Source organism: Orussus abietinus, unplaced genomic scaffold (assembly GCF_000612105.2).
Source record: "Orussus abietinus isolate OABI.00-Male unplaced genomic scaffold, Oabi_2.0 scaffold14, whole genome shotgun sequence".
Classification (NCBI taxonomy): domain Eukaryota; kingdom Metazoa; phylum Arthropoda; class Insecta; order Hymenoptera; family Orussidae; genus Orussus; species Orussus abietinus.
Window position 1 is genome coordinate 30,944 of NW_019395994.1, and position 16,531 is coordinate 47,474.

Consider the following 16,531-nt stretch of genomic DNA (forward strand, 5'->3'; position numbering starts at 1 on the left):
CCCTCCACTCGGGCGGACGCCACGTTTCTCAACGTTTTTACGTTTCGCGTTTTGTCTAGGTATCGAAAACGAAGTGCATCCTGATTAACTCCCTCCAAGAAAATTTTCTGGACACGCCACTGGTCGTAGTAGCAGCGCGTAGCGGAAGCGAATAAATCGACGCGCGTCGGAAGCGACGCGCGTCGAAGGTGACGCTCGTGAGCGAGCCACAATAGGTCATGATATAAGGTGTCTCACCCAAGTTGACCCATCGAAATATCTCAAGCACTAGGCATTTAAAATGAAACACCCTGTATACTTCTATAATGGAAGTTATAACGGCCACTGTACGCACGTCATTTTTTATATACGCGTCGCCCCAGCCCTGAGTTCAATACTTGCAACTTCAATTTCTATGAAATCACAATGTACCTACATGCAATTGTTGCTTCGGACTGGGCAAAGAGAATAGAAAAAAAAGTTATATCATATGTTATACCCTTGCGATTCGTTTCCTAAAAGAAACGAACGTTCACTTTCTAAGCAGTCTACCTCCCCATTTATAATGACAACTTGAACAGTTTATCCGTCTGAACCTTCTTTACTTTTCATTTCTTACACGAATTAACACTGTGGAGATGAAACGATGAAAATAATTCACGTAAGTTTATCCGAGACCTTGTGACCCTTCAGGTGATATGAAAGGGTCATTCTGGGTCACCCAGTTTGGAGAAAAGTTTTATAAATATTTTTAATCACCCTTTCATATCACCTTAAAAGGTTAAAACGAAAAAGGGCTCGTTGAAACCCCTCTCTTTTTCAAAGGACAATGTTTTTATCGCACTTTTTGTGGTATCAAAAGCCTGGACATAAACGGAACGTACTCTTTTCGAAGATAAGTGCACCTTATTAGAAATATTCATAATATTCGTGCACTTTTAGTACCTAAGATTGTAGTAAGATTATAAATGTTATGTCCTAAAAGTGAATTAGTGTGCATTTATCTCAAATTTCTACATAAACTTATAATTTGATAACATCATATTATAATTTCGTGAAATTGCGAACGATCGGTCTACCTGAAAACTTACGACAAACGAGGACATACCCCAAAATACAGTTCTTTACGATGCATCATAGCTTAAAGATTTCTTCGGGTAAAATGATAAATAATGATTAATAATACGCCTAAACTGTATTTAAACGTTTCATTTATTCTACATCGAAAAAGTGATTTGAAAAATTTCCACCGCGGTCCAACTCTTTGACAGCCGCATAACGATACCTGCAGATCGGGAAGATCGGAGAGGAACCAAACCGGAGAAGGGCCGGCCGATGTCCGGGTCGAGCGTCCTTGTCCCTCCCCCGGCCCGGGTAGCGACCGAGCGAGAAGACACGGTCTCTCGGCTGCTGCGCCGCCGCCATCGGGCGCGTCCATCGTGTCTTGCGCGCGCGTCGCGCGCGTCGCGCTCGTGGCGCTCGTGGCGCTCGTGGCGCCTCGGTCATCCGCTGGCCGAACTACCGGCGGATCGCGCACGTAGTCATCACAACCGAACGGGCGTTCGAGCCGGGAGCAACTGGTGAACATCGTGCGTAGTATCGGCGCATACGCAACGAACGCAAAAGTCGTCCGGCGAGTCCAGGCCGGTGAATCGTATTTTCGGGATATCGAGTGAGTGATATCGAGTAAAGGAGGGTCGAAAATGGTGTCCGGCGGCATGGCGTGCGTCAAGTATCTGCTGTTCCTCTTCAACCTGATATTCGCGGTGAGTACCCGAAGCCCAGCTCGTATCCAAATAAAAGCGCGTGTTTTTCCGCGGAAGAGGGGGGGAGGGCTCGCCGGGAAAGAAAGGAGCACGAAAACGCGCCGACGCTCGATAACGCGGACACGGAGAGAAGGAAACGCCAAGTGGCCGGAGTCGCCCGGGCGGCCGCCATTGTCTTTTGTTTTCGTGCCGCGATGCGCTCGAAGGAGACCGGCGACGCCGGCTTCTCCTTCCTGGGCGTCTCCTCGCGGCGTCCGTCGTGGGCGAAATAATGGCGCGAAACCTGTCACTTACCTATCCAAGGCGTTTCCGTTTGCGCCCCGACGCCTGGCGAACCGCGCCCCCCGATTGGTCGAGACGTCCTCCTGCCCTCCTCGCCTGCCGGGGTGAGGATCCTTTTTCTTCCCCGCGGGTGAAACGCGCCAATTATTTCGATCGCTCTTACTACGCATCGGGCGCTTTAGCCGACTACGCGTTACGATAAGTCGCAGCGACTCGTAATCGGCGCAGTTAAGGGGTCGATCTTTCGTGAAACTTCTCCAGGCTGGTGTTCCGGATCGTTTGAAGACTTACGTTGTCAATGCCAAGTCCCTAAGGAACGTTCTGACCCCAATGAAGTTTCGAAATGTTTACTTGGTTCCGTAGAAAATCGGGAAGAAAAGAGATCGAAAGATTGATCTTCAAAGAACCTATTTGGAAAGTTCCAGCCCTAAAGAAGAAGAGGCTAGAAGGCACTTCCTTCCAAAGGGAAAGCGCTGACGTGCACGTCGAAGCGAAAGAACTTTGCAAGCCTGACGATGCAGCTCTGTGAAGCTTTTTTTACCTTTTCCTTTGTCCTAACGTCCAAAAAGCGACGCTAAAGTACACCCCTTGGGGGAAACAAAGACCGCGATCATTTATGTCGGAGGAATGAGCATTCCGTAATGGTGGCTGCACGCGTAACGATAAATCTTTGTGATAAGCGTGAAGAAACCATTTTGTACGCATTTAACCGACGCTACGGGAAGACTCGATTTAATTGCACAGATTGCAAACGGTCTCGATAAATCTATGCAAACCGACGGTATAGAGAAACTCACTTTAATTGCATAGATTACAAAGGGTTGCGATAGGTCCATGCTAATTCACCTGTGCAGATTTAACCGGCGCTATAGAAAGACTCGATTTAACTGCGCGGATTACAATTGATACCCTTAAGGTGGCTACACCCGCAACAATAAATTGCAACTACCTGTAATCCGTGCACTTGAATCGAGGACTGTAGCATCCATGCGTCAGTTAAACCTCTACAGATCCGTTTGCTCGGATTTATCTCAACAGTTTGTCGCGTTTAGCCGCCTTTAGAAGGCAGCGGGTCCATTATTTGACCAGCAGCGCATGCAGGATGATTACCTTGATTTCGACCAAGTAATTTTATAAAAGAAACATTGAGGACTCGTGTTACATAGATTTTTATTTACCACTATTAACAATGTTAACTGTACACCCATATGTGGAGAATAATATTTCTGTATCCATTTTGCGTGCTCGCCTATAAAAGCTTAGCTATCACCTTTTGCGGAATGAATTTTTAAAGGATAGTAGATTTCCGTTAGGCAGCTCGGAAAGTCTCTTCTCGATAGAAAAATCTTTCGGAAATTCAGAAATTCCTGACCTACTTGATAAATTCTCCCCGATGGTTGAAAACGCAATCAGCCAAGTACCATGGATTCAAACACTTAAATGGCTCATCGAGCAAAGTAATTTGTTTCCGATAAAACGATCCATTTTTATCCATTAATTTTTAAAAGAAAGCCGTGAAATCGTCAGACCTCGTATCATAATCGGTTCTTATGTAATAAAAGATAATTTGTAAATATATGACCGTTGAAATTAAATTTGCAAGGAATAATTGTATCGTATGTAACCTTTACTTTCAGATCACCGGGATCGTGTTCATGTCGGTGGGAGCGATCATTCTTGTGATGTATCAAGGCTACAGCAATTTCGTCGACAATTGGTTCTTCGCTGCGCCTGTGTTAATGATCGTCGTGGGCATTATTGTCTTCCTTGTGTCATTCTTCGGATGCTGCGGGGCAGTGAAGGAAAACCACTGCATGATAATAACGGTACGTACACCCTGCGGTCGTTGATCCAGCTTTTACGGCGAAGCAATCGAAGCGTCGCATGCAAGAACAACTTCCACCTCTCGCGGTGGAACGCTTCCTCTACGTTTTCGAGAAACGGTCAGGCTTACATTCTAAATTGTACCTAGAAAAGCCCGATCGAAATCGAGCCGATAGATTTTGGGATTACCGCGAATAGACATATAATCTCGTACGCGTTTATATACTATCGGTACGGGGAAATGGTCACCTTATTGGAATAATCGGTATTGCCACCTACAACTCCGTTTACTCCAGTACAATCCGGTACAATCAACAAAATAATAGTACAGATTAAAAATTTGAAATAATTTAAATTTTGCTTGTTTTTAAAAAAGATAGGGAATGCGATTCGACGCATTAAACAATTAATAATATTGAACCGAAAGTTAATATCGGAGAGTTTAATTTAATTCCTTATTTCGACAAAGCATAAATGTCTTACAAACAAAACCAAGAATATAAAGAAAAATATCCATCGGTAATACACGGTTTCATTTTCTACCAAAATAACGGTAGAATTCGCGGACTATTATTGTATTATCGTTGATACATGTTTGTGTCTCTAACACGTTCCTCTATTTGTCGGTGAACAGTTCTCCGTGTTACTGCTGTTGATATTCGCTCTGGAATTGGGAGCTGGAATTTCTGGATACATGATGCGAGGTGAAGTTGGAACGATGCTACAGCGACGCATGAACGCTACCATGCCAGAATACTCCACCAATATGGAAGTTCGCCATTCCTGGAACATTGTGCAACATGACGTGAGTAGTCTTTACTTAGAAATCTTCATTTGAATTAATGCCAAGTGAAATTCAATTCGAAACGGAAAATAAATTCAAGGATGTAATTTGCGTCTCTTAGTTTCTTATGCTCTTTTATACGTACCGAAAGGCGCGAATATAAGGGGCCGGACGCTTCGGAATGTTTCCTTGTAAGCATTAGGTCATTCCGTGCGCCCGTAACGAACGCAACGCGGGAACATCGGTGTCACGATAAAATGGTCGTACGGGTCCAACTAACAGGGAGTATCTTTGAAGATAGTAACGCATTAAAAGAGTGTGGGTTGCAGGTGAGCCTTGGTTTTATTGTAAATCGATATCTCCGTTCGCATTACCCGTACGCAAAAGTACAGTCACGACTTGTAACTTCCTGTAGGCGTCCACGAGTATCCATCGTGCAAGTAATATGGTCAATGGCATTCAAGGCGGACAAATATGGACGATGCCAGGAGAAAAGCTTAAAGATTTACACCTCGACGCGCTTACGAGGAAATGCTTCCCAACACCTTCCACTCCCCCCGAATCCAATCATTTCCTGCATCTTGCTGCAAGTCGATTCATCGCGACCGATTAAGGTGAAGTGAAACGCGTCGAGAAATTTGATCGACGTCGGTAAAGAGTGATTATATAGAGATCCAAGTAAAACTCGGCCATAATAGTAGTCTAGATTGTTACAGTTAGGTCCTAAAAGTTTTTACTTTCGATTCTAAGCTCTCAAGAAATACAAAATATTAAAAATGTGTCAACGACACCGTCTATCTTGACTCCTGTCCCATCGGAACCCTCCTCAAGGCTTTCATATTTATGTGGCAAAGTTCGAAATAATTGGACCCCTCGGAGGCCACTTTCACCCCACCTTGGCAAATCTTGAAATAAATGCGAAAAATGGCCAGGCTTCTTTGCCGGATCTTAGAAGAGCTATCGATGGGCTTTCTAGCTTGTTCTCCAAACACGGCAGCCTCGTTGTAGATTCTATTGGCAATTTACAGGTTATGTAAAACTAACGTAATCAGCGTTAACTGTAATAAGTCGTCTATATCGGTAAATTCTTCGAGGCGTACGCGTTGCGATCGGGTCGATAAGCACGAATCGCATGTTGCGAACAACACGAACGGTTTTCTTACGAGCGTGTCAAGCTTGCACCTGATCGATTCTACGAATCGATCGGTAATAGCGCCGTGCACTTCTTCGATGATACCTTAATAATCACATCTTCGTCTAAATAATGACCGATTCGTAGAAGCGTGTTTGGTAAACGACTCGCAGCGAAGAACGCTTTTACCGTTTTCGAACACGCGGGATGACTTTGAACGACGGCCGAGGAAGAGTGTGCACGTTGACCCTGAAGAAGGGCCACCGACTCTTCCGGTGCGTTAAAGTCTATCCAAGTCGATCCACCGTTGACCGGTCTCGCATTCTACGGCTCGGTCTGCGGTTTGTCGTCTATCTCCGTTTCTTGGCGCGTTTCCGTTGCGCAACTTACCGAGGTGAAAGGGAAGTTGCATAAGTCCTCGACAGCCCGCTTTATCGATGTTCAAATCTTGCGCTCAACAAGTATCTTATCAAGGTCCGAAAGATCTTACAGGCGTTACTCGTGCCATTGCTACTGCAGATACGACCAAGAAACGACGACTTCCACGATTCTGGATAATGTGACGAGTACGGGCATTCCGTACAAGGCCCGAGCAATTTCATCTATTTTATACATATTACCTAATATTGGGGCGGGCATTGTGCACAATTCGCAATTTAGCACGTTGCCCCTAACGTATACACTGCTAAGTTATCACGCTTTCCTGTTACGCCGTTATCCATTCGTTCGTTCCTTTGTACGAATATAACGAAATTTAAGGCACTTGAAGTGATATGAAAGCAACATCCGAGGAGTCTTCTTCGTGAAACCGTTCTCCAACCTGAAAGTACCGAATCGTTTGATATTTTACCGCGCGAATATGAATGCCCCCGGGATTCATAACATTTTATTTTATTATTTTTATTTTTATAATAAGCATGCATTTACATGGATGTCAGGATCCGACGGTACGGCTCTTCGATGAAAAGGAAATTTCTATTCTAGTAAACAACATAAGTAATAGAAATCGATTTTTCTTTGTTGTTTGCGCTTTAATCGTTAATATCTTTAAACAAAATTGTTAGTCATAAATCCGCGTCAACGATTCCTAAATAACCTTCCTAATTTTTTAATCCACTTTAACTTCGTTTCGGTCTTACCGTTCTCCTGGAATCATGTGTACACCCTGACAAAGGGGGATAAAAAAACAATAAAATAAAAACTTTCCAGCCTTTGCAAGTCAAATAAAATATCTAATAAGACTGCCCACATAAACAAATATTTACTTTACCCTTGGATTCTCTATTAAACTCATTTAGATTAAAATGCATCTCACAACCTACTAACTCCCCCCAATGGATATTTTATATTCCACGTTTAATTTAAGACACGGCAGGTTCTACATTTTTAAGCGGTATACTAGAATGAAACGAACAACAATGGGAATAACAAGTGGAACTATGTATTTGTAAATTGGTATTAACCGCGAAAACCAACGAATTCATTGTGTCCTTCTCGTAATGAATACTTTCCGTTTCAGCTTATCTGCTGCGGCATGAGGGGTCCCGAAGATTGGGCAGATAATGGATTCTCCAGTAACAGTTTACCCGATACCTGCTGTCCCGAGATTACGAGCCCCAACTCCTGCACCACCAACTCGGTCGGCTTTTATCACGAGGGCTGCATCGATAAGATGAAATTTGCCATAGAGCACAACGGCGTTATCATTGGAGGCGTTGTTATAGGAATTGCTCTGATCCAGGTAAATAGTCCTCTGCAATCTGAACGCGCAAATGATAAGTTCGAATGGCGCCTCGTTGAAATTTCAACCCCGGAAGGTAATATGGAGGATCCGGAAATTGCTACTTTCATGGTTCAACGTTGATCGATTAACATTCATGTATGAAATATCTTGTTCCGTTTCGGTGTAAGATATTTCTACATTAACGGACGCGAAAGATTTCCTTTTCATACATTTCCGAGACCATGTCTGCAAGATAACCATTCGTAGATGTGAATATAGAAAAAAAATTGGACGTACACCATGGGAATGTATTTTATACCTTTGTTCTATCTTCGGAGAGATTCTGATCGGGATTTAATTTAATTTCAGCTGATTGGTGTCATCTTTGCGTGCTGTTTGGCACGTTCGATTCGCCGCGAGTACGAGACTGTGTAAGCTGACGAATAAGAATTTTCATTGCAACTATGCATATAACATGCACTTCTGTCTACCTTTGTTGGTATTTTTGTTTCTCCGCCGACACTCTTCTGTCACGCAAGCCGTACACTTTCTTCGTACATTGTTCCATATAACCGTTGAACCTGTGGTCTATGCACAATTGCACATAAAGTGTCTACTCCTTTCGTTGCTCGTCCTATCTCACAGCTTGTATAAATTACACAGACCTGTTAATCCGACAATGCGCGTGGCGGGAACGACTTAACGAATGTTGACAAGTTTACCTTTCTTTTGGTATCCGCAAATTCGAGAGCATTTAGTAATCCGCGTCAACTGCGCTCTGTCGATTTAAGCGCAATTACGTGTTACACTTGCAAAAGACGAAAGGCGGATTTGCGTGCAAACAACAGACTCACGGCATCATCGTCTGCCCGCTAAATGTCACTTTGCTTTTCGTATTTGACGTATGCGCGTATTTCGTAAAAGCCGTAAAGGAGTGCGCGTTTTGATGGCGCGTAGATTACGTCATTGATTATAGATCACTTCGGAAAGGGAATAATGGCGAACAGTTATAGGGCAGTAATAGCCACCGATAGAGAATAGATTTGATCATTTCTCTTCTATATCTAACGTTTTTAACGTGTCTATCTGACCCGTGCCGAAGACGCGCATCTTTTTACGGAATCTTCTGTTCGGCTGTTCGTGCGGATGTAATTGTCGAGCCATGATGATTTGTACGTGCAGATCGCAACATTGAAGATCGATTATTATTCGTTTTTTCGAACAGGCAAATCTGTTTAGCTGAAAATTATTTTACCAACTACGTCCCGATCTGTACAGTAAAGCGCTTTTTCGACACGTTTGATCGACTGGTTTGAATCGTTTATGAGCTCCACTTAACATAATTTTAGTATTTATCAACCGCGAGACTAGATGTCAAAATACTTTGGATTGACATTGCTTAATCTTAGGTGAACATGTTGATGTTAAGTATATCATATACCCAGACAGCACAACGATGACTAAACGATATCTGAATGATGGCGAATTTTCCGAAAAGTTATCATATGGTTATAGCATACAATCGACGAAAAGATGTCTTATGCACCGGATTTTGGCGTCTTTAAGTCAAAATTAAAAGATAACAGAATTCAGACATCATTTCTTTCAGGCTTATATTTGATACTTTTTCGTCTACTTTGAAAGATAGTAAAAGCGCTTTCCAATTCATTCGACTGGCTCGCGACGCTTATTAAAGTGAAAAAAAATGTGCAAGTGATTCGCCGATGTTACGCGCTCAATGGAAAATGCGACTTTACGTGTACACGCATAGGCAAACGGTGATTACGGTAATCGTGGATGCGAAAGGGAGAGGAAAGCTTTGCTTCGTATCCGTACCGACTGAGTACATCGCATGCGCCGAACTCGCACTATCTTTAATTAAGAATGGTTTTTCTCGAGGCTCCGTCGTAACTCTGCGTAATTTTTCGGGCAGGCACGATCAATGATCGATTACTCCCGATCGCGGCCGTACACGCGGGGCTGGAAACTTGGTCGATTTCCGTGGTGACGGGCGGTCCCTTTTTGATACCATTTTTATTTCCTAAAGCTGCCACCGCTCGGTGCTACGGTAGGATAAGGTTCTATCGTACGTAACCTCACACTTTGCTTCCAAATGCTTAACCCACGTTGAAGATACTGGATCTCTATTGCATAAGGGAAATCGAGGGAAGGCGCGAAAAGTGAGCATCTCACGGTATTATGGAGATTTAAAATAAAATTGATTTTTTCGACTTTCTATCCAAAACCAGAGCCCTTAATCTATAAGAACGACTTGCGCAGAGTATACGTTTAATTTAAGATTTTCACTATTTATATAATATTAGGAAAGTATTCCGTTGTTTTGTATATTGTAAAATTTACGTAGCGTTACGCAGAATATTTGATTAGCCTCAATGTCATAACAGAATATATATATATATATTCGTATATGATTTCATATACGCGTCGAGGTAACGAGTAACGGTGTGTTACGGTAAGGACTATATTGTTAGGTACTAGAATTGGTTAATTGGTGTAATGTATGTTTACATTGATTTGAACAATAGTTGAAAGCAATGAAACGAGGAAATTTAACGGAATTAATGTCACAAAGTTTTTGGAGCGTCATTTTTGCTCTTCGCCGGCTTCTTCGTTGTTTTATACGTATTTTGGCTTGATTTTTTCGTACTGCCTCTGCACTATCTGTACTCTGTCGTCTTTGCGTTAAGTCAAGATTCATGTGTCGAGCTCACGTCGACGCGATAAGTGATATGAACATTTTTCCTTACAGCGAAACAACGGCGCATTGATCGGATGCCGGTTAGGGGGCACGTTTCATAATGTGTATTGTCCATCATGCATTAGTAGAGAGATATTTGTAGGTTTCATTAACGAGCGTAGCCATCTTTAATGTGCTTATATGGATGTCTAGTAAGGAAAAAATGAGATTAACGAGAGAAAGATGATAGGAGAGAGAATATTAACGCGAAGAGGATCAATACGACGACACTCTGCAACTCCAAGAAACGGTACGGATTGCGAAAACCAAATCCAAAAGGTTGGATTCAATTCACCACATGACTTGGACTTGATTGCTGTAAACAAACTTGAAACAAATTTGGAAACCAATCTTGTGACTTTGTACAGAAAGATAACATTTATTTACAATCGGAATTTCCCAGGATTTCCCGGTCTAAACAAATGTTATTTGGATGTAGCAGATTGCCGAACTGCGTCCAATGAGAATGATCACTCAAGGAAGAAAAAAGATTTGTCCGGATATCCGTTTAAAACCAATAAGGGGTTCAGCATATTTCAAACCAACATATTTTGGCTCTCCAAACAAGCTCAATTCTGAAACAAAATCGAATTAATTTATCGATATGTAAAGTTATTGTAGAGGATTTACATTATATCCCAAGGATTAANTTGAACCAGCGAGAAATTAATGCTTGCGGTGTCATCTCGCCGTTAGTAGATAAGGCATATCGCTCTTCGTACTTGGCGTCGAAACGCAACCGTACCTTTTGATCTCTTTCGATAAAAAAAGGTCCAACTATTGAATTTAGTTAAGGATTTTTGTTAAACTTTTTCTACTTTTAACGAAACGATTCAACGAGAACAATGTCCCTGTTATATTTTAGTTATGTCACAGAAACTTTGTGTCATATGCTAGGTTATGCGCCGAAGAAAAGCTCATCTCTGAAACAAAATTAAATTACGTTGATAAGACACGATTCTTAGCTGTAACTCATTGAATCTTTGTACCCGAGTTAATATATATTAACTTATTAACTTACATGAATTACTTTATGATTGTACAGTACCCGTTACTTCTGTATAAAACTCTCGTTTGTGTCCTTTAAAATAACATACGATGAAATTAGGACTCTCGTCAAAAGCACGTCTAGAACGGTTGACAAGATGTATTATAGGTCTATTGAAAAAAAAAAACGGAATTACTGCCACATTACGCCAAAAATTATTTACAAAAAAAAAAGAATTTTTAAGATCCATGACACGATGGAGCAAAGATGAAGGATCTCGGTCTATTCGATAGCCGAAAAGTGTCACAAACTCCAGCATTAATTGTATTCTGGATCCTCGAAACGTACATTTGCTGCCGGAGTTTGCCAAAAAGAAAAACATACCAGAAGAGGAAAGATGGAAAACTGTTAGTCCGATGCACTTTCATTGTCGTTTACCCAGGTAATACTTCTGTGTCTTGTAAATTCTCTATGACGACAAATCTTCACGACGAATATCTTGTTTCCAGAACATACTGCAAATGTTTAACATACACGGTATATCTTTATGGGGCACAGAATGCTCGTAAAATAACTAAGGAAATATTTCTTCAAGTTTTCAAAAAACCTCACCTTGTTGCGGCAAAACTGTTCCATAGCCGTCATTTTGTATATAAGAAAAGAAATATATTAACTGGTTCTTTTCTACTTATATAGCAGAGCTCCATCGATTTATGTTCCATTAAATTTGTTCTATTTTCCAAAACCAGTGCAAAAGATCGAAATTATTTAACCTCTTAAACCGAATGTATTGAATAATTCCATGCGCGGCGCTTTTAGACAACAAACTTTCAAAGAATTGTTAAACGTGTCACCTAGAATGTTAATTTTTTTGCTCGCGTTGCGATGTTTCCGCAGAGGAGACGTTGCATCGTAATACGTATTACTTTCGAACCCACTAAGAAGGTACTCTCTAAGAAGTACTTCGGGCTCAAAATGAACTCGCTAAACGTTCGCTTTGGAGCAAGTCAATATCAGAAGATATTACGAGGGAAATACGTATTCTTGTTGGCTATTTAACGAAACCAGCCAGAAGACTATACGTTTTCCGCGGATAAAGAGCAATGCAATCAAGATAATAAGTACGGGGTTCGTTAATTAAACATTTAATCGATTAACCGCTTTATCCGTTGAACAACAGTTGGACTGCTAAAGTTGGAAGCTCAAAGCTTTACTGGTAAGCCGAATTCAGGGTCAATTCCTCCGAATTGATTCGATAAACGTTGAATTTCTTTACTTCCTCAATGAAAGTCAATGAACACCCTCGTTTTATTATGGCCAAGTAGATTGAGCTTCTATGCAACCTAAGAAAACCAGCTCCTTGCCATAAAGGTGATTAAAGGTCGAGTAGAACTAGATCCAAAATCCTGAGTAATATTAATTGGACAAAACTAAAGAAGTAAATGACAAATGAATAATTGACAGATGTGACACTGTATAACATTATGCTACTATTTGATGGTCGTCGCTTCAAGCTTAAGGCGTGAAAAACAACATTGTCCACATTTTCGTCATGGTTTGAATGATTTCATAGGAATTGTGAGCCCGTCATTATCTCCATTCGCCTCTTCCTGTCGTGGTAATTCTTGAGAAATGTCATTCGGTTTACGGAATACCTGCCGGAAGTTTCGTGCAGTTTCCTCTCACCCCGTCGTCAAAATCCAATATCGCCGACTTGCCTTTACCGAGCCCTTAAGGGCACTTCATTCAACGTGTACCTATGAAATAATTGAGCGACATACGTGGAGTATGGACCTTGCTAACGTCACGTTGTTAATAATTGAGCCGGCGGTGTCGCTGAACCTCCGTGTTTAGTTCATATCGATCCCTTCTACTTCGTAGTACCGAGGACGATGCATTCGGTTTGTGCAAAAAGAACTCTTGAAACGCTAAGTTAAAACGACCCGCCGATTTTTCATTTACTTTTCAAAGTTAGAAATACAATTCTGCACAATTCCTGATATAACTGCATCACGGCATAACGTCGAGTAATGGTACCATCTAGTATAGTCCCGTCTTTGCGTAATAAAGGCCTCGGCTCGACCAACCGTTAGGGTCGATTCTGAAAACGCTAAAAGACAACGCGAGATGCGAACTCGCGATACGTGTAACGATTAACGTAGCACAAATTTCGAGTGTGCCTAACGCATGATTTAAGTATATACTCGTACATATACATATATCAATTTAACTATGTCATTATCGACTAGGTGGTAACGATTCAAGTTGTGTTAACGTTAAGTAACGCTTACTCTGAACTTACTTGTAGCACTTTAACACGAAGTTCGTTCCTCCTGGTTGGCCCGATCGCGATCGACGACTTCGAATCGGCCCGAGGAATCCCCAGGGTGCCCTAATTCTCTCTCTCTCTCTCTCTCTCTCTCTCTCTTCGGATTAAGGTGATACGAAAGGGTCATTCTATATATATCAACTTTTCTCCAAACTGGATGCACAGAATCGATGGAGATTTCAGCACGTTATCATGGAGGCTCCAAGGAAGAACGTGGTGCTTATGAAATTTCATTTCTAATTTATTTAGCCGAGACTAGGACTAAGAATACATTTTTTGTTGAAAAATGAAATTTTATGAGCACCACGTTCTTCCTTAGAATCTCCATAAGCACATGCTGAAGTTTTAAGTGACTCGGTACACCCAGTTCATATTAAAGGCGCCATCGTTATATTTAGAATGACCCTTTTATAACACCTTAAAGCGTGGTGAAAGGTGGTTTTTAAAGATCGGTGACAACCACATTTCACAAATACAATTTTTGTTAAAGATGCATGAGTCTATTTGTCTGTTTTGCGTGATTCCATAGGCGTTGAGATCATTCCTCGTTCAAAGATTGAATTTAAAAAAAAAACTTAATTTTATTCAGTTCACCCCAGAACCAATGATCACGTATTTTACCACGATTTATCTGTAGAAGTCCCGATAGTAACGAGGGAGAGGGTCAAGAATCGTTCTTCAGGACTTAAAACATGATAGCATGTCATTGGAAATGATACGTTTTGGCCCGAAAGAAAGGGAAAACAGGGTATCCGCGAATTTAAGGTGAATAATGTGGACAACACGGGCACCGTGAGTACTCTCGGAACAAAGATTTAGTTCCCACCGAATACAAGAAATAACCCCATAGTCGATTACATTATCAAAATTCATGAATCCCGGTATTACTTGAGTTCTACTTCGATCTCGTTATAATCATTCTACCGAAAAGACATATGAGGTATATCATTCCATACGATTCTCAATGTAGGACATTACTATCGATATAAATATAAACGTCGGTAACATGGAGGAGTGTTTCGGATGGTGTATCGATTAGAGGAAATCATTGTTACCGACGTCGACTAAATTTCCCGGCGCCTTTCACCTCACCTTAAGCTTTAACTTTTAAGGTGTAGGCACTCCTCGCCGGGATACCGAGAAGAAAATCTACAAAAGACTGACCTACTCTGTTGCAATCAGTATTAACATCTAATGGTGTTTTCGAGTGTCAGATTTTACCTTTAAATTTATATCAAATTGTCCGTTTTGGCTGGCCGCACGATTTGCGAAAAATCTAATTCACGAGGTCGACGCGTTTACGCTGTTGACGTAAACGTAATTCGCGCCGTTGATTCAATGCGTATGGCGTACATTTTAATTGACGTCCCAGGAGCCAACAACCTGTCTTTAGCACATATTTGTCTGTCTGTTATTACGTATAATAAATTAATAACACCAAAGATCGTGACGTTTCATTTTACCAAACTTCCCCTTCCTTTCTTCCTGATGCATCGTTTCTTTTTTTTAGATCTCCCTAACGTAAACGTATAGCGTATTTGATTAGAGTTGGGTTTCTTGAAATGTCACGTAACATGAAGTAATAAAATAACGTAAAACTTCTGATTAGGATTATGCAACAATTTTTTTATTACTTACTTCGTTGATAATAGCGAGCAAACTTCCCTTTTTTTTCTTTTTTTTATAGAAAGTATTTTCGTTCGGAATACGAGGAAGCATTTATAGAAGCAAAAATTGCAGTTGCGCGGGCAAAGGTTGTCGTAACGGTTCTTCGTGTAATGCAAAAATCGACGCGCATTCTCTCGAGACCTTTTAAGACGTCCATTAAAACGTAATCCGGTTTTCCAGAACTTCCGCTGTAAATTTTTCTCAGAGAGCCATTTCTTTCGAGGATTGGGAAACTTTCAACGCCGAACCAATGCATATTGTAGTTTATTTCATCTTCATATCGATGCCACTAACTAGCAGACTAACATTTACCATTACATTGGATATTGAACCTCTCTTATAGGATTTTTATACTCCAGCCGATCTCTCTTACGAGAGAAAGAAACTTTGGAAGTTGCACATTGCACCGAGGGCATGCCGCTACAGATTTTCTCGCCCAATTTATTTTTCGCTGCACGTACTTGTGAACGGGTTCACCAAATTTCCGAAACGAGAATTTCGTAAACCTTTGCAAAAGGTCGTGAAATGCTTCTCGTCGCTATAAAAATGTAAAATGAGTTTTTAGGTATCAACGTTAAAGTGTATTCACAGAATTCTTTTAGCAGAGTAGAGAAAGTGCAATCCGTTTGCGATTTCTTGATTTCGTTAAATGTAACAACGGTAACAAAGAAAATAACTAAACGGCTATACCAACGGACTATTAAGTTGATTGAAATTAACCGAACGATCGACACGATGACAAAAATATCGTTCGTTTCTACAATTCCTTGTCAACGGATATGTCGTTTTCCCTTTCTATCAGTTATATTGCGGTAAACCGTTTAAAATAAAACCATGTAAGTCTGTTATTTTGAGCAACACTCGAGACGTTTCATTTGCGTCCCGTTTTCATCAAACAGAAGGGAGTATACGCCTAAATCAGAAACTGGAGTGAAACGTATAAATAAGTTAGCAGGTAAGGATTTACACCATTTTGATGCCCAAAAGTTAGTCATTTTTTTTGGAATGTTTGTCACTTGTATTTGTTATATTCTAAAAAGGAAGTCTAAAAAACAGCTGCTTTTTAGGTCTCAAAGTCGTGACGCTTAATCGATATAGTTATTGCTTCGCGTTTTACATTACGTTGATATAAAAATCCGAAATAAATGAGAAGCCCCGTTGGCAAGCTCTCGTTCCTTTCCGTGAGCCACGCGCAAGAGATGCGAAAAAGTATTTGGCGTAAAACTAAACGGCAGCTCCTCTGCAACTTCCACTAGAGGATTCACGTGTGGGTATAATCTCCAAAAAAGAAGCATCCA

General features: G+C 41.1%; 1 protein-coding gene across 2 annotated transcripts; it reads left to right on the forward strand.

Moving 5' to 3' along the window:
- Positions 1 to 1,521: 1,521 nt before the first annotated feature.
- LOC105698326 (CD63 antigen) lies at positions 1,522 to 10,853 on the forward strand. 2 transcript variants are annotated; one of them, XM_012422501.2, is made up of 6 exons: positions 1,522 to 1,745; positions 3,665 to 3,853; positions 4,486 to 4,656; positions 7,287 to 7,508; positions 7,860 to 7,921; positions 10,261 to 10,853. In XM_012422501.2, the coding sequence occupies exons 1-6, from the start codon at positions 1,683 to 1,685 to the stop codon at positions 10,277 to 10,279; spliced, it is 726 nt and encodes a 241-aa protein (XP_012277924.1). In that variant the 5' UTR covers positions 1,522 to 1,682; the 3' UTR covers positions 10,280 to 10,853. The 2 variants fall into 2 exon arrangements, with proteins under 2 accessions (XP_012277924.1, XP_023289851.1); XM_023434083.1 differs by having other exon boundaries at positions 7,860 to 10,853.
- The last annotated feature ends 5,678 nt before the right edge of the window (positions 10,854 to 16,531 follow it).